General features: G+C 46.8%; 1 protein-coding gene across 1 annotated transcript in view; it reads right to left on the bottom strand.

Moving 5' to 3' along the window:
• elp4 (elongator acetyltransferase complex subunit 4) overlaps window positions 1-23262 on the bottom strand; it is a 160021-nt gene that overhangs the window by 132990 nt on the left and 3769 nt on the right. The window contains exons 3-5 of the mRNA XM_029720703.1: window positions 21702-21823; window positions 11789-11920; window positions 4614-4762 (exon numbers count right to left, since the gene is read on the bottom strand). Coding sequence (XP_029576563.1) covers window positions 4614-4762; window positions 11789-11920; window positions 21702-21823 — 403 coding nt within the window. The remainder of the gene's footprint in view (window positions 1-4613; window positions 4763-11788; window positions 11921-21701; window positions 21824-23262) is intronic.

The following is a 23262-nucleotide window of genomic DNA, read 5'->3' as shown; positions in this document are numbered from 1 at the left end:
AGTCAAATGCTCCTTGTCCCCCATGACAGGGCTTTACAATGACCACTAGAGCAGATGAATATAATGGAGGAGCCTTATCAAGAGATTCAATTCATTTATTCAGGTAATCTAATTAAAACCCGGCCTGTCAGCTCCCTGAGGGTCCGATTGGAGGTGTAGTGGCACACACACACACACACACACACACACACACACACACACACACACACACACACACACACACACACACACACACACACAAGCTGAGAAGGGTTATTTAATGGGTTGCTGGTTATGATTGGATGGGCACAGTGTTTGACTGGTTAATGAAGGGTAAGATGTGCACCATTGACAAGGGACACAAGTCACTCACAATAGATCTCTGCCTCTCCCTAATAACCACAAACCAAGTCAACCATGTGCCAACATCATGGCCAGGGTAAAGTTAACCCCGTCATTTTACACAGAAATCCTTCCTTAAGATAGGCTGGCTATAGTAACAACCACTCTCTTACAGTAGGTCGCTACGCTAGCCAACAATTACAGGCTAACAGAACTACAGAACATTCTTATCCACAGGGGAACAGACAGACACACACTTTCTGCCAGACAGCAGGCACATATACGTATTCCTAAACAAACACCAGGCACACACAGTACACACTTCCTCATATAGCTACACATAGAACAAACACATTGCCTCAGACTGTTCATCATTAACAAAAACAATGGTGCCTTCTGACCCTGCAGGGGTTCATAGCAGAACCATTCCAGCAGCTTTCCTTCCCTCCCCCTGGAGCCAGAGGCAGCCCCGGGCTGGCCTCCTCCACTTGGTGGCCATTGTGTTTGAGGGCATTGTGCATCGTCCGCCCCCACTGGGCACCCTCCATTCAGGTGGTGCTGGGGGCTAGGTGCTTAGCCACGGGGGCTAGCGCATGTGCTAATTAGTATCATACTCAGGGAGGCCACATTAGCTCAATGCTACCTCCCTCCTCCTCCACTCTAAGGAGAAAGGAGAGAGAGGGGAGGCTTGGTCTTCAACAACAGGGGCTGTATCACCTAGAGAGCAATTTGTACCAATTATGCCAGCGAGTGAAACAGAGCAATTTAACAGCCAGGGTAGCAACATGGGGTGGTGGCCACGTGCAAGAGGAGAGGCTAGGGAGTGAGAGTGTGTGTATATGTCTGTGTGTATGTATGTATGTATGTATGTATGTATGTATGTAAGTATGTATGTATGTATGTATGTATGTACAGTCGTGGCCAAAAGTTGAGAATTACACAAATATTAATTTTCACGAAGTCTGCTGCCTCAGTTTGTATGATGGCAATTTGCATATACTCCAGAATGTTATGAAGAGTGATCAGATGAATTGCAATTAATTACAAAGTCCCTCTTTGCCATGCAAATGAACTGAATCCCCCAAAAACATTTCCACTGCCACAAAAGGACCAGCTGACATCATGTCAGTAATTCTCTCGTTAACACAGGTGTGAGTGTTAACGAGGACAAGGCTGGAGATCACTCTGTCATGCTGATTGAGTTCGAATAACAGACTGGAAGCTTCAAAAGGAGGGTGGTGGTGCTTGGAATCATTGTTCCTACTCTGTCAACCGTGGTTACCTGCAAGGAAACACGTGCCATCATCATTGCTTTGCACAAAAAGGGCTTCACAGGCAAGGATATGCTGCCAGTAAGATTGCACCTAAATCAATCATTTATCGGATCATGAAGAACTTCAAGGAGAGCGGTTCAATTGTTGTGAAGAAGGCTTCAGGGCGCCCAAGAAAGTCCAGCAAGCGCCAGGACCGTCTCCTAAAGTTGATTCAGCTGCAGGATTGGGGCACCACCAGTACAGAGCTTGCTCAGGAATGGTAGCAGGCAGGTGTGAGTGCATCTGCACGCACAGTGAGGTGAAGACTTTTGGAGGATGGCCTGGTGTCAAGAAGGGCAGCAAAGATGCCACTTCTCTCCAGGAAAAACATCAGGGACAGACTGATATTCTGCAAAAGGTACAGGGATTGGACTGCTGAGGACTGGGGTAAAGTCATTTTCTCTGATGGGATCCCCTTTCCGATTATTTGGGGCATCCGGAAAAAAAGCTTGTCCGGAGAAGACAAGGTGAACACTAGCATCAGTCCTGTGTCATGCCAACAGTAAAGCATCCTGAGACCATTCATGTGTGGGGTTGCTTCTCAGCCAAGGGAATGGGCTCACTCACAATTTTGCCTAAGAACACAGCCATGAATAAAGAATGGTACCAACACATCCTCCGAGAGCAACTTCTCCCAACCATCCAGGAACAGTTTGGTGACGAACAATGTCTTTTCCAGCATGATGGAGCACCTTGCCATAAGGCAAAAGTGATAACTAAGTGGCTCGGGGAACAAAACATCAATATTTTGGGTCCATGGCCAGGAAACTCCCCAGACCTTAATCCCATTGAGAACTTGTGGTCAATCCTCTAGAGGCGGGTGGACAAACAAAAACCCACAAATTCTGACAAACTCCAAGCATTGATTATGCAAGAATGGGCTGCCATCAGTCAGGATGTGGCCCAGAAGTTAATTGACAGCATGCCAGGGCGGATTGCAGAGGTCTTGAAAAAGAAGGGTCAACACTGCAAATATTGACTCTTTGCATCAACTTCATGTAATTGTCAATAAAAGCCTTTGACACTTATGAAATGCTTGTAATTATACTTCAGTATTCCATAGTAACATCTGACAAAAATATCTAAAGACACTGAGGCAGCAGACTTTGTGAAAATTAATATTTGTGTCATTGTCCAAACTTTTGGCCACGTCTGTCTGTCTGTCTGAATGTGTGTGGATGTATGCGTGTGGATGTCTGTGTATGTTTATGTATGTGTGGATGTCTGTGTGTGTCTGTGTGGATGTCTGTGTGTGTCTGTGTGGATGTCTGTGTGTGTGTGGATGTCTGTATGTGTGTGTGTGTGGATGTCTGTATGTGTGTGGATGTCTGTATGTGTGTGGATGTCTGTGTGTGTGTGGATGTCTGTATGTGTGTCTGTGTGTGTGTCTGTATGTATGTGGATGTCTGTATGCGTGTGGATGTCTGTAGATGTCTGTCTGTGTGTGTGTCTGTAGATGTCTGTCTGTGTGTGTGTGTGTCTGTAGATGTCTGTCTGTGTGTGTGTGTGTGTGTGTCTGTAGATGTCTCTCTGTGTGTGTGTGTGTGTCTGAAGATGTCTGTGTGTGTGTGTGTGTGTGTGTGTGTGTGTGTGTGTGTGTGTGTGTGTGTGTGTGTGTGTCTGTAGATGTCTGTCTGTCTGTCTGTCTGTCTGTCTGTCTGTCTGTCTGTCTGTCTGTCTGTCTGTCTGTCTGTCTGTCTGTGTGTGTAGATGTCTGTGTGTGTGTGTGTGTGTGTGTCTGTAGATGTCTGTGTGTGTGTGTGTGTGTGTGTGTGTGTGTGTGTGTGTGTGTGTGTGTGTGTGTGTGTGTGTGTGTGTGTGTGTGTGTGTGTGGATGTCTGTGTGTGTGTGTGTGTGTGTGTGTGTGTGTGTGTGTGTGTGTGTGTAGTGCAGGTATAGTGTCCTGCTGCCCAGCTGTCATGTTGTCTGGCAGATCAGTGTCCTATTCAGAGAACCTGATGGGCAGCGCCACTATGATGGCAATGCCACTGTCAGAGTTAATTACTAACCCACAGAACGACAGGAGAAGGATGGATTCTGTCTAACAACGTAAAGGACAAAATAAAAAATATTTCCTATGACAATGATTGACTCAACACTGCTCAGTGATAGTAAATATGAGTCAACTGAAATTAGCCAGGCACACTCACTCACTCACGTCTGCATGGTTCAGGGCGTCTGTTTGTAGATATGAAAGCAGAGGGGTTCAATAAAACCTCTTCTCCGCTCCAGATTAGCCTGTTTGCCAAGCGTGTCTGACTCAGTGTCTGACTGTGTGTGTGTGTATGTGTGTGTGTGCGCGCTTGTGTGTCTCACCGCTCACTCTAATGTAAATAGTGTGCCTGCCCTCTGAACCCTAAGCACACTCAACGTTGAACAAAACAAACTCACAGCAAACGGTCCCTCTACATTCACCACCAAAGCCTTTTACTCTGCTGAATGTCTCATCTCAGCCTACTAGCCTACCTACCTTGAGACTGACCCTGTTTTTATACAAGCTGTATCAGCTGGTTATAAGCTTTATCAGCTGGTTATAAACGTCAGAAATGGACCATAATAGACCATCCTGATCTGATGGGGGGTGGGAGTGGGGGGGGTTAGAGTAACTGTCTAAGCATTGCCCATCCACAATTACTCTTCAAACTGTAGGTTAATCCCAACCTAATCCAAAAGCTTCTCTAAGATATGACAATAGTGTCTCTTAGATGCTTCCGGAACGTGATACGTATACTACTAAATGTGTGTGTCACGGTCATAGTACGGTTGGCTTAGACATACAGTCTTAGACATACAGTACATTTGCGCGATATATTGTGTAAATAATACTGAGCACCATGAAGAGGTAAGGGTGGGGTAGTGTTCATAAGGGTGGGGTAGTGTTCATAAGGGTGGGGTAGTGTTCATAAGGGTGGGGTAGTGTTCATAAGGGTGGGGTAGTGTTCATAAGGGTGGGGTAGTGTTCAGGGATTGCCGGGTTACCTCTGCCTGGTGGCAGTGGGTGATGTCACAGCGGTGGAGTGTTCTGGAAGGTAGAAGCCGTGGCACCTGGCCGCCTGGCAGATCTCAGGGTCCATTGTCTTGGAGACGTCGTAGTAGTGTCCGAACCTCGACGAGGACGCCAGGGCCGTCTGAGGGTCAACAGTTAGTGTTGAGAGAAAAGCCGTGTTTATCCATTTGAGTATGCAAACTTTAAAATAATGACCTGCTCATAGTTCATACAAGTGTTTCAAATGACTGTTTAATCAAATAACTTGCAGAGAAGTTAAACTACTACAACCCCCATCTTAATCATGTCTCCACATAACCGTCCACTTGTGGCTGTGAAAACAGCAGTGTCTGGTTCTGGGGGAGAGCAGGAGGATGTTTTCTCCTGGGTGAAAGGGAGAGTTCTGTAGTCCTGCTCTCCCCAGTGAAAACAGCCGTGTCTGGTTCTGGGGGAGAGCAGGAGGATGTTTTCTCCTGGGTGAAAGGGAGAGTTCTGTAGCCCTGCTCTCCCCAGTGAAAACAGCCGTGTCTGGTTCTGGGGGAGAGTAGGGGGATGTTTTCTCCTGGGTGAGAGGGAGAGTTCTGTAGCCCTGCTCTCCCCAGTGAAAACAGCCGTGTCTGGTTCTGGGGGAGAGCAGGAGGATGTTTTCTCTTGGGTGAAAGGGAGAGTTCTGTAGCCCTGCTCTCCCCAGTGAAAACAGCCGTGTCTGGTTCTGGGGGAGAGCAGGAGGATGTTTTCTCCTGGGTGAAAGGGAGAGTTCTGTAGTCCTGCTCTCCCCAGTGAAAACAGGCGTGTCTGGTTCTGGGGGAGAGCAGGAGGATGTTTTCTCCTGGGTGAAAGGGAGAGTTCTGTAGCCCTGCTCTCCCCAGTGAAAACAGGCGTGTCTGGTTCTGGGGGAGAGCAGGAGGATGTTTTCTCCTGGGTGAAAGGGAGAGTTCTGTAGCCCTGCTCTCCCCAGTGAAAACAGCCGTGTCTGGTTCTGGGGGAGAGCAGGAGGATGTTTTCTCCTGGGTGAAAGGGAGAGTTCTGTAGCCCTGCTCTCCCCAGTGAAAACAGCCGTGTCTGGTTCTGGGGGAGAGCAGGAGGATGTTTTCTCCTGGGTGAAAGGGAGAGTTCTGTAGCCCTGCTCTCCCCAGTGAAAGCAGCCAGGGGCCCCATTGTCAAACGGGCTCTTAAATCTACCACTAATCTGGATTAGGGCCCCCGGTGTGCACCTCTCCTGACAGGATGGGCGAGTTGGGGGGGGGACCGCTTAGTGTTCCAGGCCCGCCCCGGCCGCCCCACCTTTGATCTGATGTCTTCATTGGACAGAGCGACTCGGAAAGGGTTGGCAGGAGAGGTATGTAGGAGGAATGGAGGTAGAGGGGGACTCAGAAAGGGTTGGCAGGAGAGGTATGTAGGAGGAATGGAGGTAGAGGGGGACTCAGAAAGGGTTGGCAGGAGAGGTATGTAGGAGGAATGGAGGTAGAGGGGGACTCGGAAAGGGTTGGCAGGAGAGGTATGTAGGAGGAATGGAGGTAGAGGGGGACTCGGAAAGGGTTGGCAGGAGAGGTATGTAGGAGGAATGGAGGTAGAGGGGGACTCGGAAAGGGTTGGCAGGAGAGGTATGTAGGAGGAATGGAGGTAGAGGGGGACTCGGAAAGGGTTGGCAGGAGAGGTATGTAGGAGGAATGGAGGTAGAGGGGGACTCGGAAAGGGTTGGCAGGAGAGGTATGTAGGAGGAATGGAGGTAGAGGGGGGACTCGGAAAGGGTTGGCAGGAGAGGTATGTAGGAGGAATGGAGGTAGAGGGGGACTCGGAAAGGGTTGGCAGGAGAGGTATGTAGGAGGAATGGAGGTAGAGGGGGACTCGGAAAGGGTTGGCAGGAGAGGTATGTAGGAGGAATGGAGGTAGAGGGGGACTCGGAAAGGGTTGGCAGGAGAGGTATGTAGGAGGAATGGAGGTAGAGGGGGACTCGGAAAGGGTTGGCAGGAGAGGTATGTAGGAGGAATGGAGGTAGAGGGGGACTCAGAAAGGGTTGGCAGGAGAGGTATGTAGGAGGAATGGAGGTAGAGGGGGACTCAGAAAGGGTTGGCAGGAGAGGTATGTAGGAGGAATGGAGGTAGAGGGGGACTCAGAAAGGGTTGGCAGGAGAGGTATGTAGGAGGAATGGAGGTAGAGGGGGACTCGGAAAGGGTTGGCAGGAGAGGTATGTAGGAGGAATGGAGGTAGAGGGGGACTCGGAAAGGGTTGGCAGGAGAGGTATGTAGGAGGAATGGAGGTAGAGGGGGACTCGGAAAGGGTTGGCAGGAGAGGTATGTAGGAGGAATGGAGGTAGAGGGGGACTCGGAAAGGGTTGGCAGGAGAGGTATGTAGGAGGAATGGAGGTAGAGGGGGACTCGGAAAGGGTTGGCAGGAGAGGTATGTAGGAGGAATGGAGGTAGAGGGGGACTCGGAAAGGGTTGGCAGGAGAGGTATGTAGGAGGAATGGAGGTAGAGGGGGACTCAGAAAGGGTTGGCAGGAGAGGTATGTAGGAGGAATGGAGGTAGAGGGGGACTCGGAAAGGGTTGGCAGGAGAGGTATGTAGGAGGAATGGAGGTAGAGGGGGGACTCGGAAAGGGTTGGCAGGAGAGGTATGTAGGAGGAATGGAGGTAGAGGGGGACTCGGAAAGGGTTGGCAGGAGAGGTATGTAGGAGGAATGGAGGTAGAGGGGGACTCGGAAAGGGTTGGCAGGAGAGGTATGTAGGAGGAATGGAGGTAGAGGGGGACTCAGGAAAGGGTTGGCAGGAGAGGTATGTAGGAGGAATGGAGGTAGAGGGGGACTCAGAAAGGGTTGGCAGGAGAGGTATGTAGGAGGAATGGAGGTAGAGGGGGACTCAGAAAGGGTTGGCAGGAGAGGTATGTAGGAGGAATGGAGGTAGAGGGGGACTCAGAAAGGGTTGGCAGGAGAGGTATGTAGGAGGAATGGAGGTAGAGGGGGACTCAGAAAGGGTTGGCAGGAGAGGTATGTAGGAGGAATGGAGGTAGAGGGGGACTCAGAAAGGGTTGGCAGGAGAGGTATGTAGGAGGAATGGAGGTAGAGGGGGACTCAGAAAGGGTTGGCAGGAGAGGTATGTAGGAGGAATGGAGGTAGAGGGGGACTCAGAAAGGGTTGGCAGGAGAGGTATGTAGGAGGAATGGAGGTAGAGGGGGACTCAGAAAGGGTTGGCAGGAGAGGTATGTAGGAGGAATGGAGGTAGAGGGGGACTCAGAAAGGGTTGGCAGGAGAGGTATGTAGGAGGAATGGAGGTAGAGGGGGACTCAGAAAGGGTTGGCAGGAGAGGTATGTAGGAGGAATGGAGGTAGAGGGGGACTCAGAAAGGGTTGGCAGGAGAGGTATGTAGGAGGAATGGAGGTAGAGGGGGACTCAGAAAGGGTTGGCAGGAGAGGTATGTAGGAGGAATGGAGGTAGAGGGGGACTCAGAAAGGGTGGCAGGAGAGGTATGTAGGAGGAATGGAGGTAGAGGGGGACTCAGAAAGGGTTGGCAGGAGAGGTATGTAGGAGGAATGGAGGTAGAGGGGGACTCAGAAAGGGTTGGCAGGAGAGGTATGTAGGAGGAATGGAGGTAGAGGGGGACTCAGAAAGGGTTGGCAGGAGAGGTATGTAGGAGGAATGGAGGTAGAGGGGGACTCAGAAAGGGTTGGCAGGAGAGGTATGTAGGAGGAATGGAGGTAGAGGGGGACTCAGAAAGGGTTGGCAGGAGAGGTATGTAGGAGGAATGGAGGTAGAGGGGGACTCAGAAAGGGTTGGCAGGAGAGGTATGTAGGAGGAATGGAGGTAGAGGGGGACTCAGAAAGGGTTGGCAGGAGAGGTATGTAGGAGGAATGGAGGTAGAGGGGGACTCAGAAAGGGTTGGCAGGAGAGGTATGTAGGAGGAATGGAGGTAGAGGGGGACTCAGAAAGGGTTGGCAGGAGAGGTATGTAGGAGGAATGGAGGTAGAGGGGGACTCAGAAAGGGTTGGCAGGAGAGGTATGTAGGAGGAATGGAGGTAGAGGGGGACTCAGAAAGGGTTGGCAGGAGAGGTATGTAGGAGGAATGGAGGTAGAGGGGGACTCAGAAAGGGTTGGCAGGAGAGGTATGTAGGAGGAATGGAGGTAGAGGGGGGACTCAGAAAGGGTTGGCAGGAGAGGTATGTAGGAGGAATGGAGGTAGAGGGGGACTCAGAAAGGGTTGGCAGGAGAGGTATGTAGGAGGAATGGAGGTAGAGGGGGACTCAGAAAGGGTTGGCAGGAGAGGTATGTAGGAGGAATGGAGGTAGAGGGGGACTCAGAAAGGGTTGGCAGGAGAGGTATGTAGGAGGAATGGAGGTAGAGGGGGACTCAGAAAGGGTTGGCAGGAGAGGTATGTAGGAGGAATGGAGGTAGAGGGGGACTCAGAAAGGGTTGGCAGGAGAGGTATGTAGGAGGAATGGAGGTAGAGGGGGACTCAGAAAGGGTTGGCAGGAGAGGTATGTAGGAGGAATGGAGGTAGAGGGGGACTCAGAAAGGGTTGGCAGGAGAGGTATGTAGGAGGAATGGAGGTAGAGGGGGACTCAGAAAGGGTTGGCAGGAGAGGTATGTAGGAGGAATGGAGGTAGAGGGGGACTCAGAAAGGGTTGGCAGGAGAGGTATGTAGGAGGAATGGAGGTAGAGGGGGACTCAGAAAGGGTTGGCAGGAGAGGTATGTAGGAGGAATGGAGGTAGAGGGGGACTCAGAAAGGGTTGGCAGGAGAGGTATGTAGGAGGAATGGAGGTAGAGGGGGACTCAGAAAGGGTTGGCAGGAGAGGTATGTAGGAGGAATGGAGGTAGAGGGGGACTCAGAAAGGGTTGGCAGGAGAGGTATGTAGGAGGAATGGAGGTAGAGGGGGACTCAGAAAGGGGTGGCAGGAGAGGTATGTAGGAGGAATGGAGGTAGAGGGGGACTCAGAAAGGGTTGGCAGGAGAGGTATGTAGGAGGAATGGAGGTAGAGGGGGACTCAGAAAGGGTTGGCAGGAGAGGTATGTAGGAGGAATGGAGGTAGAGGGGGACTCAGAAAGGGTTGGCAGGAGAGGTATGTAGGAGGAATGGAGGTAGAGGGGGACTCAGAAAGGGTTGGCAGGAGAGGTATGTAGGAGGAATGGAGGTAGAGGGGGACTCAGAAAGGGTTGGCAGGAGAGGTATGTAGGAGGAATGGAGGTAGAGGGGGACTCGGAAAGGGTTGGCAGGAGAGGTATGTAGGAGGAATGGAGGTAGAGGGGGACTCAGAAAGGGTTGGCAGGAGAGGTATGTAGGAGGAATGGAGGTAGAGGGGGACTCAGAAAGGGTTGGCAGGAGAGGTATGTAGGAGGAATGGAGGTAGAGGGGGACTCAGAAAGGGTTGGCAGGAGAGGTATGTAGGAGGAATGGAGGTAGAGGGGGACGCAGAAAGGGTTGGCAGGAGAGGTATGTAGGAGGAATGGAGGTAGAGGGGGACTCAGAAAGGGTTGGCAGGAGAGGTATGTAGGAGGAATGGAGGTAGAGGGGGACTCAGAAAGGGTTGGCAGGAGAGGTATGTAGGAGGAATGGAGGTAGAGGGGGACTCAGAAAGGGTTGGCAGGAGAGGTATGTAGGAGGAATGGAGGTAGAGGGGGACTCAGAAAGGGTTGGCAGGAGAGGTATGTAGGAGGAATGGAGGTAGAGGGGGACTCAGAAAGGGTTGGCAGGAGAGGTATGTAGGAGGAATGGAGGTAGAGGGGGACTCAGAAAGGGTTGGCAGGAGAGGTATGTAGGAGGAATGGAGGTAGAGGGGGACTCAGAAAGGGTTGGCAGGAGAGGTATGTAGGAGGAATGGAGGTAGAGGGGGACTCAGAAAGGGTTGGCAGGAGAGGTATGTAGGAGGAATGGAGGTAGAGGGGGACTCAGAAAGGGTTGGCAGGAGAGGTATGTAGGAGGAATGGAGGTAGAGGGGGACTCAGAAAGGGTTGGCAGGAGAGGTATGTAGGAGGAATGGAGGTAGAGGGGGACTCAGAAAGGGTTGGCAGGAGAGGTATGTAGGAGGAATGGAGGTAGAGGGGGACTCAGAAAGGGTTGGCAGGAGAGGTATGTAGGAGGAATGGAGGTAGAGGGGGACTCAGAAAGGGTTGGCAGGAGAGGTATGTAGGAGGAATGGAGGTAGAGGGGGACTCAGAAAGGGTTGGCAGGAGAGGTATGTAGGAGGAATGGAGGTAGAGGGGGACTCAGAAAGGGTTGGCAGGAGAGGTATGTAGGAGGAATGGAGGTAGAGGGGGACTCAGAAAGGGTTGGCAGGAGAGGTATGTAGGAGGAATGGAGGTAGAGGGGGACTCAGAAAGGGTTGGCAGGAGAGGTATGTAGGAGGAATGGAGGTAGAGGGGGACTCAGAAAGGGTTGGCAGGAGAGGTATGTAGGAGGAATGGAGGTAGAGGGGGACTCAGAAAGGGTTGGCAGGAGAGGTATGTAGGAGGAATGGAGGTAGAGGGGGACTCAGAAAGGGTTGGCAGGAGAGGTATGTAGGAGGAATGGAGGTAGAGGGGGACTCAGAAAGGGTTGGCAGGAGAGGTATGTAGGAGGAATGGAGGTAGAGGGGGACTCGGGGAGTGAATTTGGGATGTAAATCCTCTGGCTGGAGTTTATTGGTAGTTTGGTTTGTAAAGTCTGGTTTGGGAGGGTGGGGAAGGGGGAGAGGTGAGGGAAAGACACAGAGATAAAGACGTTTCCAGAGTGAGACAGAGAAAGAGAGATCTCCAGGGACTTGCTGTGTGCTGTTAATCCACATAGCGATGTGGATTATAGCCTGGGCAGGGGAGAGAGGGGAGGAGAGGGTCACCATTCCTTAGAGCGGAAGAAAGAGTATCGCCAGCACCCCTGGTAAGGGGATAGACAGGGATTTAAGAGGGGACAGAGGGACAGATCTGGGTTATGAGGGTTAAGGCGGGTGGCGTGCCATTAGATGGGCTGCAGGTACCCTGGTTTCCCAGGCTAGGCAGGGTGTGTATGTGTGTGTGGGTGTGTCGACAGGGCCCACCTAGCAGCAGCTAAGAGTGAGTAATCTTCACCAGCTCTGAATGGAGAGGCTTCACAGGAGTTTAGGAGCTGATGGATTTAGTGGTGAAGACAATCGTCACCCCCATAGAACCAAGAGCTAGACTTGTGACCCCATGCCCTGACTGCCTACACACACACACGTTTACCTGTACTTTTGGCAGGTGCTGGTAGCGCCAGGCGATCTTCATGGCGTCCTGACTCTCAGGGTCACATGACTTTGCCTGGTCCTCCACTGTTTTGGGGCTGGCGATGTCATCCAGGATGGGGGCGGGGAGTTCCTATAGATAACAGAATTGCATTGTTTATAAACTATTGTATTTTATTCAGTCTTCAAGCTGTATTGTGTGGAATTCAGCATGATGGCAAATAATATGAATCAACACATACATTTTGTGTTACTATGTGAAACAAGAGTCCTTGTCATGTAGTAGACTTGGAAGCTGGTGTATATGAGGTGTCATGTTGTTTTCTCATTAACAGTGGCATGTCCCTCCAGACAGAGACTCAGAGGTTAAATCAATTAGCAGACACTGACTAGACAGGTCTCAGAGCACAGCTCTCAGAGAGCTGACTGAGTCTGTTACAAATGGGATGGAACCTGAGAGGAGGGGGACTGTCTAACACACACACACACACACCTGAGTAGACAGGTTTAATAAGCCACGGAGAGGGGGGGAGGGTGGAGAGAGAGAGATGGAAAGAGATTGTGAAAGAGAACGAGAGATAGAGACAGAGGGAGAGCGAGAATACAACCCATATTTATGTTTATTTACTTCCCCTTTTGTACATAATGACATTTGAAATTCTTTATTATTTTGGAACTTGTGTGAATGTAATGTTTACTGTTCATGTTTATTTCACTTTTGTTTATCCATTTCACTTGCTTTGGCAATGTAAACAATATGTTTCCCATGCCAATAAAGCCCTTAAATTGAATTGAGAGACAGAGAGAGAGCTAGATAGAGAGACTGACATGGAAAACACAGGACTGAGCAACCTGCCCTTCAGAGTTCAGACACAGACAGTCCCCTCAGACACCTCCTCTAACACCAACTTCACTGTAACACACACACACACACACACACACACACACACACACACCAGCTTGACCTTCATTCATACACATCAGACACACAGCTATGACGTAGGCTACACCAACAGTCTGGTCAAAACAATGTAGAGTCCAGAAGCATGGTGTAGGGTTGCAAACACCACCAATATGACCAGTTCACACCAAAGCTTCTAAATCTAAATAAAATATAATGGTATTCATCACATGCGCTGAATACAACTGGTGTAGACTTAACATTGAAATGCATGCTTACGAGCATTTCCCAACAATGCAGAGTTAAACAATAAAAAACATTTAACAGAAACTAACAGGGATAAAATAAAATACACATGAATGGATCTACAGTGCATTCAGAAAGTATTCAGACCCCTTCACTTTTTCCACATTTTGTTACGTTACAGCCTTATTCTAAAATGGATTCAATTGTGTACTTTCCTAATCGATCATCTACACACAATACCCCATAATGACAAAGCAAAAACAGGTTTGAAACTGAAATATCACATCTACAAACAGTACCAGTTGAAAGTTGACACACCTACTAACTCAATGTTCTACATTGTAAAATAATAGTGAAGACATCTAAACTATGAAATAACACATATGGAATCATGTAGAACCAAAAAGTTGTTAAACAAATCAAAATATATTTTATATTTGAGATTCTTCAAAAGTAGCCACCCTTTGCCTTGATGACAGCTTTGCACACTCTTGGTATTCTCTCAAACAGCTTCACCTGAAATGCTTTTCCAACAGTCTTGAAGGAGTTCCCACATACACTGAGCACCTGTTGGCTGCTTTTCCTTCACTCTGCAGTCCAACTCATCCCAAAACATCTCAATTGGGTTGAGGTCTGGTGATTGTGGAGGCCAGGTCATCTGATGCAGCACTCCATCCCTCTACTTCTTGGTCAAATAACACTTAGGTCATTGTCCTGTTGAAAAACAAATGATAGTCCCACTAAGGGCAAAACAGATGGGATGTGTATCGCAGCAGAATGCTGTGGTAGCCATGCAGATTAAGTGTGCCATGAATTCTAAATAAAATCACAGACAGTGTCACCAGCAAAGCACTTCCACACCATCACACCTCCTCCTCCATGCTTCACAGTGGGAACCACACATGCGGAGATCATCCGTTCACCAACTTTGCGTCTCACAAAGACACGGTGGTTGGAACCAAAAATGTCAAATTTGGACTCATCAGACCAAAGGACAGATTTCCACCGGTCTAATGTCCATTGCTCATGTTTCTTGGCCCAAGCAAGTCTCTTCTTCTTATTGGTGTCCTTTAGTAGTGGTTTCTTTGCAGCAATTCGACAATGAAGGCCTGATTCACGCAGTCTCCTCTGAACAGTTGATGTTGAGATGTGACTGTTACATGAACTCTGTGAAGCATGGTAACTCTAATGAACTTATCCTCTGCAGCAGAGGTAACTCTGGGTCTTCCTTTCCTATGGCGGTCCTCATGAGAGCCAGTTTCATCATAGCGCTTGATGTGTTTTGCAACTGCACTTGAAGAAACTTTCAAAGTTCTTGACATTTTCCGGATTGACTGACCTTCATGTCTTAAAGTAATGATGGACTGTTGTTTCTCTTTGCTTATTTGAGCTGTTCTTGCCATAATATGGACTTGGTCTTTTACTAAATATGTCTATATTCTGTATACCACACCTACCATGTCACAACACAACTGATTGGCTCAAACGCATTAAGAAGGAAAGAAATTCCACAAATTAACTTAAGGCACACCTGTTAATTGAAATGCATTGCAGGTGACTACCTCATGAAGCTGGCTGAGAGAATGCCAAGAGTGTGCAAAGCTGTCATCAAGGCAAAGGGGGGGCTACTTGAAGAATGTCAATTATAAAATATATTTTGATTTGTTTAACACTTTTTTGGTAACTACATGATTCCATATGTGTTACTTCATAGTTTTAAAGTCTTCAATATTATTCTACAATGTAGAAAATTGTAAAAATAAACCCTTGAATGAGTCGGTGTGTCCAAACTTTTGAGTGCTACTTTAAGTATTTAGACCTTTTACTCAGTACTTTGTTGAAGCACCTTTGGCAGCGATTACAGCCGAGTCTTCTTGGGTATGACGCTACAAGCTTGCAACATCTGTATTTGGGGAGTTTCTCACATTCTTCTCTGCAGATCCTCTCAAGCTCTGTCAGGTTGGATGGGGAGCATCGCTGCACAGCTATTTTCAGGTCTCTCCAGAGATGTTAGATCGGCTGGGCCACTCAAGGACATTCAGAGACTTGTCCCGAAGCCACTCCTGAGTTGTCTTGGCTGTGTGTTAGGGGGGGGCTGTCCTGTTGGAAGGTGAAACTTTGCCCCAGTGTGAGGTCCTGAGCGCTCTGGAGCAGGTTTTCATTAAGGATCTCTCTGTACTTTGCTCCGTTCATCTTTCCCTCGATCCTGACTAGTCTCTCAGTCCCTGCCGCTGAAAAACATACCCCCAGAATGAGGCTGCCACCACCATGCTTCACCGTAGGGATGTTATTGGCCAGATGATGAGTGGTGCCTGGTTTCATCCAGATGTGACACTTGGCATTCAGGCCAAATAGTTCAATCTCGGTTTCATCAGAACAGAATCTTGTTTCTCATGGTCAGAGTCCTTTAGGTGCTTTTTGCCAAACTCCAAGCGGTCTGTCATGTGCCTTTTACTGAGGAGTGGATTCCGTCTGGCCACTCTACCATAAAGGCCTGATTGGTGGTGTGCTGCAGAGATGGCTGTCCTTCTGGAAGGTTCTCCCATCTCCACAGAGAAACTCTGGAGCTCTGTCATCGGGTTCTTGGTCACCTCCCTGACCAAGGCCCTTCTCCCCTGATTGCTCAGTTTGGACTGGAGGCCAGCTCTAGGAAGAGTATTGGTGCTTCCAAACGTCTTCCATTTAAGAATGATGGAGGCCACTGTGTTCTTGAGGACCTTCAATGCTACAGAAATGTTTTGGCACCCTTCCCCAGATCTGTGCTTCGACAAAATCCTGTCTCAGTGCTCTACGGACAATTCCTTCGACCTCATGGCTTGCTTTTTGCTCTGACATGCACTGTCAACTGTGGGACCTTATATAGACAGGTGTGTGCCTTTCCAAATAATGTCCAGTCAATTGAATTTACTACAGGTGGACTTCAAGATGTAGAAACATCTGAAGGATGATCAATGGAAACTGGATGAACCTGGGCTCCATTTTGAATATCATAGCAAAGGGGTTGAATACTTATGTAAATAAATGGCATTTCTGTTTTTTATTTTTGATAAATAAAAAAACATGTGTTTGCATTGTCATTATGGGGTCAATGTGCCAGATCATACCAGAGGTATGATATATTTGAGGTAGATATGTACATGAAGGCAAGGTAAAGTGACAAGGCATCAGGATAGATACGAGTAAAATAAACAACAGAGCAGCAGCAGCAAATTATGAGTGTAAAAGTGTTTGTGTGTATGTTTGTGTTGTGTTGGTATGCGTGTGTGTTCTGTGTGTGTGTGTGTGTGTGTGTGTGTGCATATGTAGTGTATGTGAATGTGTGAGGGATTTGTGTGGGAGTGACAGTGTATGTGAGTGAGTGTGTATATGGTGTTAATATATAGTCTAGTGAGTGTGTATATGGTGTGTGTATATAGTCTAGTGTGTGTATATAGTCTAGTGAGTGTGTATACGGTGTATGTATATGTAGGCTAGTGTGTATATATAGTCTAGTGAGTGTGTACAGGGTGTATGTATATATAGTCTAGTGAGTGTGTATATATATATATATAGTCTAGTGAGTGTGTATAGGGTGTATGTATATATAGTCCAGTGTGTATATAGTCTAGTGAGTGTGTATAGGGTGTGTGTGTATATATAGTCTAGTGTGTATATATAGTCTAGTGTGTATATAGTCTAGTGAGTGTGTATACGGTGTATGTATATATAGTCTAGTGTGTATATAGTCTAGTGAGTGTGTATACGGTGTGTGTATATATAGTCTAGGGTGTATTTAGAGTCTAGTGAGTGTGTATATAGTCTAGTGTGTATATATAGTCTAGTGTGCGTATATATATATATATATATATATATATATATATATATAGTCTAGTGAGTGTGTATATATAGTCTAATGAGTGTGTATAGGGTGTGTGTGTATATATAGTCTAGTGAGTGTGTATATGGTGTGTGTATATAGTCTAGTGTGTATTTAGAGTCTAGTGAGTGTGTATAGGGTGTAGGTATATATAGTCTAGTGTGTATATAGTCTAGTGAGTGTGTATATATAGTCTAGTGTGTATATATAGTCGTGTGTATATATAGTCTAGTGAGTGTGTATACAGTGTGTGTGTATATATATAGTCTAGTGAGTGTGTATAGGGGGTGTGTGTATATATAGTCTAGTGAGTGTGTATAGGGGGTGTGTGTATATATAGTCTAGTGTGTATATATAGTCGTGTGTATATATAGTCTAGTGAGTGTGTATACAGTGTGTGTGTATATATAGATGGTAGGCAGCAGCAGGCTCGTAAGCATTCATTCAAACAGCACTTTCGTGCGTTTGCCAGCAGCCCTTCGCAATGCATTGCGCTGTTTATGACTTCAAGCCTGTCAACTCCCAAGATTAGGCTGGTGTAACCGATGTGAAATGGCTAGCTAGTTAGCCGGGTGCGCGCTAATAGCGTTTCAAACGTCACTCGCTCTGAGACTTGGAGTAGTTGTTCCCCTTGCTCTGCATGGGTAACGCTGCTTCGAGGGTGGCTGTTGTCGATGTATTCCTGGTTCGAGCCCAGGTAGTAGCGAGGAGAGGGACGGAAGCTATACTGTTACACTGGCAATACTAAAGTGCCTATAAGAACATCCAATAGTCAAAGGTATATGAAATACAAATCGTATAGAGAGAAATAGTCCTATAATTCCTATAATAACTACAACCTAAAACTTCTTACCTGGGAATATCGAAGACTCATGTTAAAAGGAACCACCAGCTTTCATATGTTCGAATATTCTGAGCAAGGAACTTAAACATTAGCTTTTTTACATGGCACATATTGCACTTTTACTTTCTTCTCCAACACTTTGTTTTTGCATTATTTAAACCAAATTGAACATGTTTCATTATTTATTTGAGGCTAAATTGATTTTATTGATATATTATATTATGTTAAAATAAGTGTTCATTCAGTATTGTTGTAATTGTCATTATTACAAATAAATAAATACATTTTTTAAATTTAAAATCGGCCGATTAATCTGTAGTGGCCTTTTTTGGTCCTCCAATAATCGGTATCGGCGTTGAAAAATCATAATCGGTCGACCTCTACTGTAGTCTATGAACTGCATTCTTACATAGTTATTTCAGCAGGTAGCCTAATGGTTAGAGCGTTGGGCGAGGTGGGAGAGGGCAGTGTGAAGTGCAATTGAGATCGCGTCATTTGTGGTTCTGTTGGGGCGGTACGCAAATTGGAGTGGGGTATCTGGGATTATGGTGTTGATGTGTGTCATAGCCAGCCTATCAAATTAGAGGTCGACTGATTAATCGGAATGGTCGATTAATTAGGGCCAAGTTCAAGTTTTCATAACAATCGGTAATCTGCATTTTTTGACACCGATTATGGCCAATTACATTGCACTCCAAGAGGAGACTGCGTGGCAGACTGACTACCTGTTATGCGAGTGCAGCAAGGAGCCAAGGTAAGGTGCTAGCTAGCATTAAACTTATCTTATAAAAAACAATCAATCTTAACAATTAACTACACATGGTTGATGATATTACTAGTTTATCTAGCTTGTCCTGCATTGCATATAATCCTGCATATAAACCTGCAAATTTAGTTAAAATAAATTCATGTCAGCAGGCAATATTAAGTAGGGAAATTGTGTCACTTCTCTTGTGTTCATTGCACGCAGAGTCAGGGTATATGCAACAGTTTGGGCCGCCTGGCTCGTTGCGAACTAATTTGCCAGAATTTTACGTAATTATGACATAACATTGAAGGTTGTGCAATGTAACAGGAACATTTAGACTTATGGATGCCACCCGTTAGATAAAATACGGAACGGTTCCGTATTTCACTGAAAGAATAAACGTTTTGTTTTCAAAATGATACGTTTCCGGATTTGACCATATTAAAGAACTACGGCTCGTATTTCTGTGTGTTATTATATTATAATCAAGTCTATGATTTGCTAGAGCAGTCTGAGCGGTGGTAGGCAGCAGCAGGCTCGTAAGGATTCATTCAAACAGCACTTGCCAGGAGCTCTTTGCTGTGCTTCAAGCATTGCGCTGTTTATGACTTCAAGCCATTCAACTCCCGAGATTAGGCTGGCAATAATAAAGTACCTATTAGAACATCCAATAGTCAAAGGTATATGAAATACAAATGGTATATAGAGAAATAGTCCTACAATAACTACAACTTCTAACCTGGGAATATTGAAGACTCATGTTAAAAGGAACCACCAGCTTTCATATGTTCTCATGTTCTGAGCAAGGAACTTAAACTTTAGCTTTTTAACATGGCACATATTGCACTTTAACTTTCTTCTCCAACACTGTTTTTAATTATTTAAACCAAATTGAACGTTTCATTATTTATTTGAGACTAAATAGATTTTGATGTATTATATTAAATTAAAATAAGTGTTCATTCAGTATTATTGTAATTGTCCTTATTACAAATATATATATAAAAATCGGCCGAGTAATCGGTATCGGATTTTTTGGGTCCTCCAATAAATCGGTATCGGCGTTGAAAAAAATCATAATCGGTCGACGTCTATTTCAAATCACTTCAGAATTACAGATGTGAGTGCTACAGGGTGATAGTCATGTAGGCAGGTTACGTTGGAGCTCTTGGGAACAGGGATAATGGTGGTCAGCTTGAAACACATTGGGATTACAGATTGGGACAAGGAGATATTTAAAATCTCTGAAGACACCTGCCAGCTGGTGTGCGCATGCTTTGAAAATGCGCCCTGGTATTCCGGCCTTGTGATTGTTAACCTGTTTAAACGTTTTGCTCACATCTGCCATGGAAAGCGAGATCACACAGTCATCCAGAAAAACATGGGCTTTCGCGCAAGGCACAGTTTTATATTCCTTGAAGAGAGCATAAAAGGCATTTAGCTCGTTTGGGAGTTCTGCGTCGCTGGGAACCTCATGGTTGGGTGTCCCTTTGTAATCCGTTATCGTCTGCAAGCCCTGCCACATACGGCGAGCATCATAGCCGGTGTTATAGGATTCCACCTTCCTCCTTGGCCTTTTGCATGTTTGATGTCAGCAGGATTTCATGTCCGTGTCCTGTTCATTGTAAGCGGTAGCTCTAGCCTTTAGTCCAGCATGGATATTGCCTGTAATCCATGGTTTTTGGTTGGGATACGTTCTTATAGTCACTGTCGGGACGATATCAACTATTCACTTATTAATGAAGCCCATGACTGTTGTAGTAAACTACTCAATGCTATCGGATGAATCCCACAACACATCCTAGTCTGTACAAGCATAACAGTCTTGTAGCCTCGCATCTGCTTCGTCTGACCACTTCCGCATTGAGCGCGTCACTGGTACTTCCTGTTTGAGCTTTTGTTTGTAAACAGGAAGCACGAGAATGGAGTCATGGTCAGATTTGCTGAACGGAGGACGAGGGAGGGTCTTGTATGCGTTTCTGTGGGTAGAATAAAAGTAGTCTAGAGTTTTATCACCCCTAGTGGTGCAGGAGACGTGTTGGTAGAAGTGAGGTTAAGTCTCACTGCCTTAAAGTCTCGCCCACCAGGAACGCTGCCTCTGGGTGAGCGGTTTCTTGTTTGTTTATGGCCCCATACAGTTTGTTGAGTACCAGAGTGGTGTTGGCCTGTGGAGGAATGTAGACAGCTGTGATAATTACAGATGAGAAGTCTCTTGGTAGATAAGGGTCTGCAGCTTACCATTAGGTATTCTATATCAGGTGAGCAAAAGCTCCAGATTTCCTTCACACCTGAAGCAGCACACCAGTTGTTATTTAGGAAAAAACACACAGCTTCCTTTTGTTCTCCCCGAAGCCGCCTTGTGATCCTGCCACTGCATGGAGAATCCACAGAGTACTGGGTGCAGAGCGTCATCATCCAGCCACGTTTCAGTAAGACATAACATCCCACGTTTCAGTAAGACATAACATCCCACGTTTCAGTAAGACATAACATCCCACGTTTCAGTAAGACATAACATCCCACGTTTCAGTAAGACATAACATCCCACGTTTCAGTAAGACATAACATCCCACGTTTCAGTAAGACATAACATCCCACGTTTCAGTAAGACATAACATTGCAGCATCTCCCACGTTTCTACATGCGGCGTTTTGTTAGTCCATGGAACAAAGGAATAGGGTCCGATATGATCAGTGGAACAGCTGAGTCGGAGTTGAAGTCGTATTTGAAGTTGAAATCAAGGGTAGTAACTGTCGATCTGATGTCCAGAAGTACTTGGCGGTCATATGTGATAATAGTATGAACTTTCTGTACAAAAAAGTCAAGATAAACACAATAAAAGTCACTATATAGCAAAGTTGGGTTGGAACTTCTCCATTGGCCCCATCTTTCTAGAGACGCAGTTCAATCAATCGCAGAGAAAAGAAACTGCAGTACAGTTCCTGGCTCAGCAATTTTCCTTTTCTGCAATTGATTGAATTGGGAACCAATATGATTTGATTATGCCAGACCAGAGACCTCCCTCCTCTCTTACGCTCCGCCTCTAACCCTTTGATATGTAAAGAGTGGGTTAAGTTGTGACCCCTCCCACTATCAATCCTGTGGTGCCGAGTGGGAAACAGCTTTAGGAGCTCTGCTCCCCTTCAGAGTGATGTATCCGGAAACATCTCAACAATGCCAACCCCCCCAACACACACCACCCTTGAACCCCCCAAAAACAAGGCAGCATCATTGCTACAAATCCATAAAGACCCTATGGTAAAAGATGTGCAGGCCAGTGGGACAGACTGACAGTATGAACGCACACACACACACACACCTGTAGGATGTCATTGGGGTGGTCCAGAGCAGACGCCACGTAGAGTTCATGTCCACACACCACCCCCTCTGCCAGGAAGTACTTGAGCAGCATTCGAGAGTAGCTGTCATATCGGTCCTCCTCTGAGAGACAACACACATAACGTAACATTAGGTCCCACTGTCATAGTGTCCTCCTACCTACACAGAGAACAGCGTCATTGACACAGATCACTGACACTTTAGTCTCAAAAAATGGAAGAAACAAATGACATTATAAACACATCATGTACACAGCATAGAGGTGATGAAGTTTAAATGTCTATATACATTGACAGTAAAAGACAGGATTCGCTGTTCACATAAAGCCACAGTGTTTCCCAACGTAACACCTTACACCTGGCTGAGCCTAATTACAACACAACAGATGGGGATCTGTCACACTGCCTGTCTGGAATGGATGTAATGACCAGTCACGCTTAGTGAGGGAGGTGGGGAGAATGGACACGACACAGAGACACAGGTGTCATCTCCTGAACCAGAGCTCCCCATCATATGAGACGACAGCCACACCTCTCACAGAAAGGGGTGAGCCACACCTCATCTCCTCCACCATCTTGAAGAGGGGATAGGACATCCTGTGTGGAGGATTCACCAGAGTTCTCATGGAGGTATGAGCCCCCTGTCAGCTAAATGACATAGGGATGTGGAACTCAACCATGCATTCAGAGTCGGGAGTGTTTCTTCACGCCAATGAAATGACTGTTGATGTGTGAGTCAAGTCAGCTCATTTCAATGGTAGCCAATTTCTTGACATCCAGCTCACTTTAATTCACTGTTGTTCTCTGAGGATTATGATGGTGATGATGGCTTTTCAGATGGCCTTGTGTTTGTTGGTGTAATTCATATGAACACTATTCAATTCAGAAGATAATGCTGATTTAGGTGTGTATAAAAAGGCATCAGGTGACATTTACATCCAAAAAGACGTGCAGTCTAAATGTCAAACACAACACAACAGTGAGACACCAGGCCTAATTCTAGTGGAACTCAGAGCTGTTTGCAGCTTCAGGATAAAATAGGCTAACACTTGGAAGAGCTTGCATTCTGGTCTTATTTACGTCTGTAATGAAATCCTGAGTGACAGTGAGGACTAGTGACTAGTGAGTGAGGGACACATTCTACCACGGATGGCTACCTCAGACCACACAAAGCCCACTTCCTACTTCCACGCCCCCACATACCACTACCCAGCATGCCACTGCTGCTTCTTGTCACAGCCACAAACCACCATTTTGTAAAGCAGTCTCTGGCCTCTACACACAATGGCAGACAGCAGGCACACACACAAAGGACAGTGACAGTTAAAGGTGACAGCCATACAGCTGACATCACATCCGACAGCTCGGGAATAACGCAGAGCCATCCAGGAACACCTGGAGAATGTACTTCCCTCTCCGCCCCCCAACGTTCCTGGCCTGTTTCCTCATTCCTCACCCATGATGGGACAGCTCCCGGGATGGCCCAGGAAATTCCCTGCCTCTTCAATTTGTCGTCGGTGGGGCTCCCCGTCCTCTTATTGA

This window comes from Salmo trutta, chromosome 29, assembly GCF_901001165.1.
Source record: "Salmo trutta chromosome 29, fSalTru1.1, whole genome shotgun sequence".
In the NCBI taxonomy this organism is placed as follows: domain Eukaryota; kingdom Metazoa; phylum Chordata; class Actinopteri; order Salmoniformes; family Salmonidae; genus Salmo; species Salmo trutta.
This window is presented reverse-complemented; position numbering and strand designations above follow the sequence as displayed.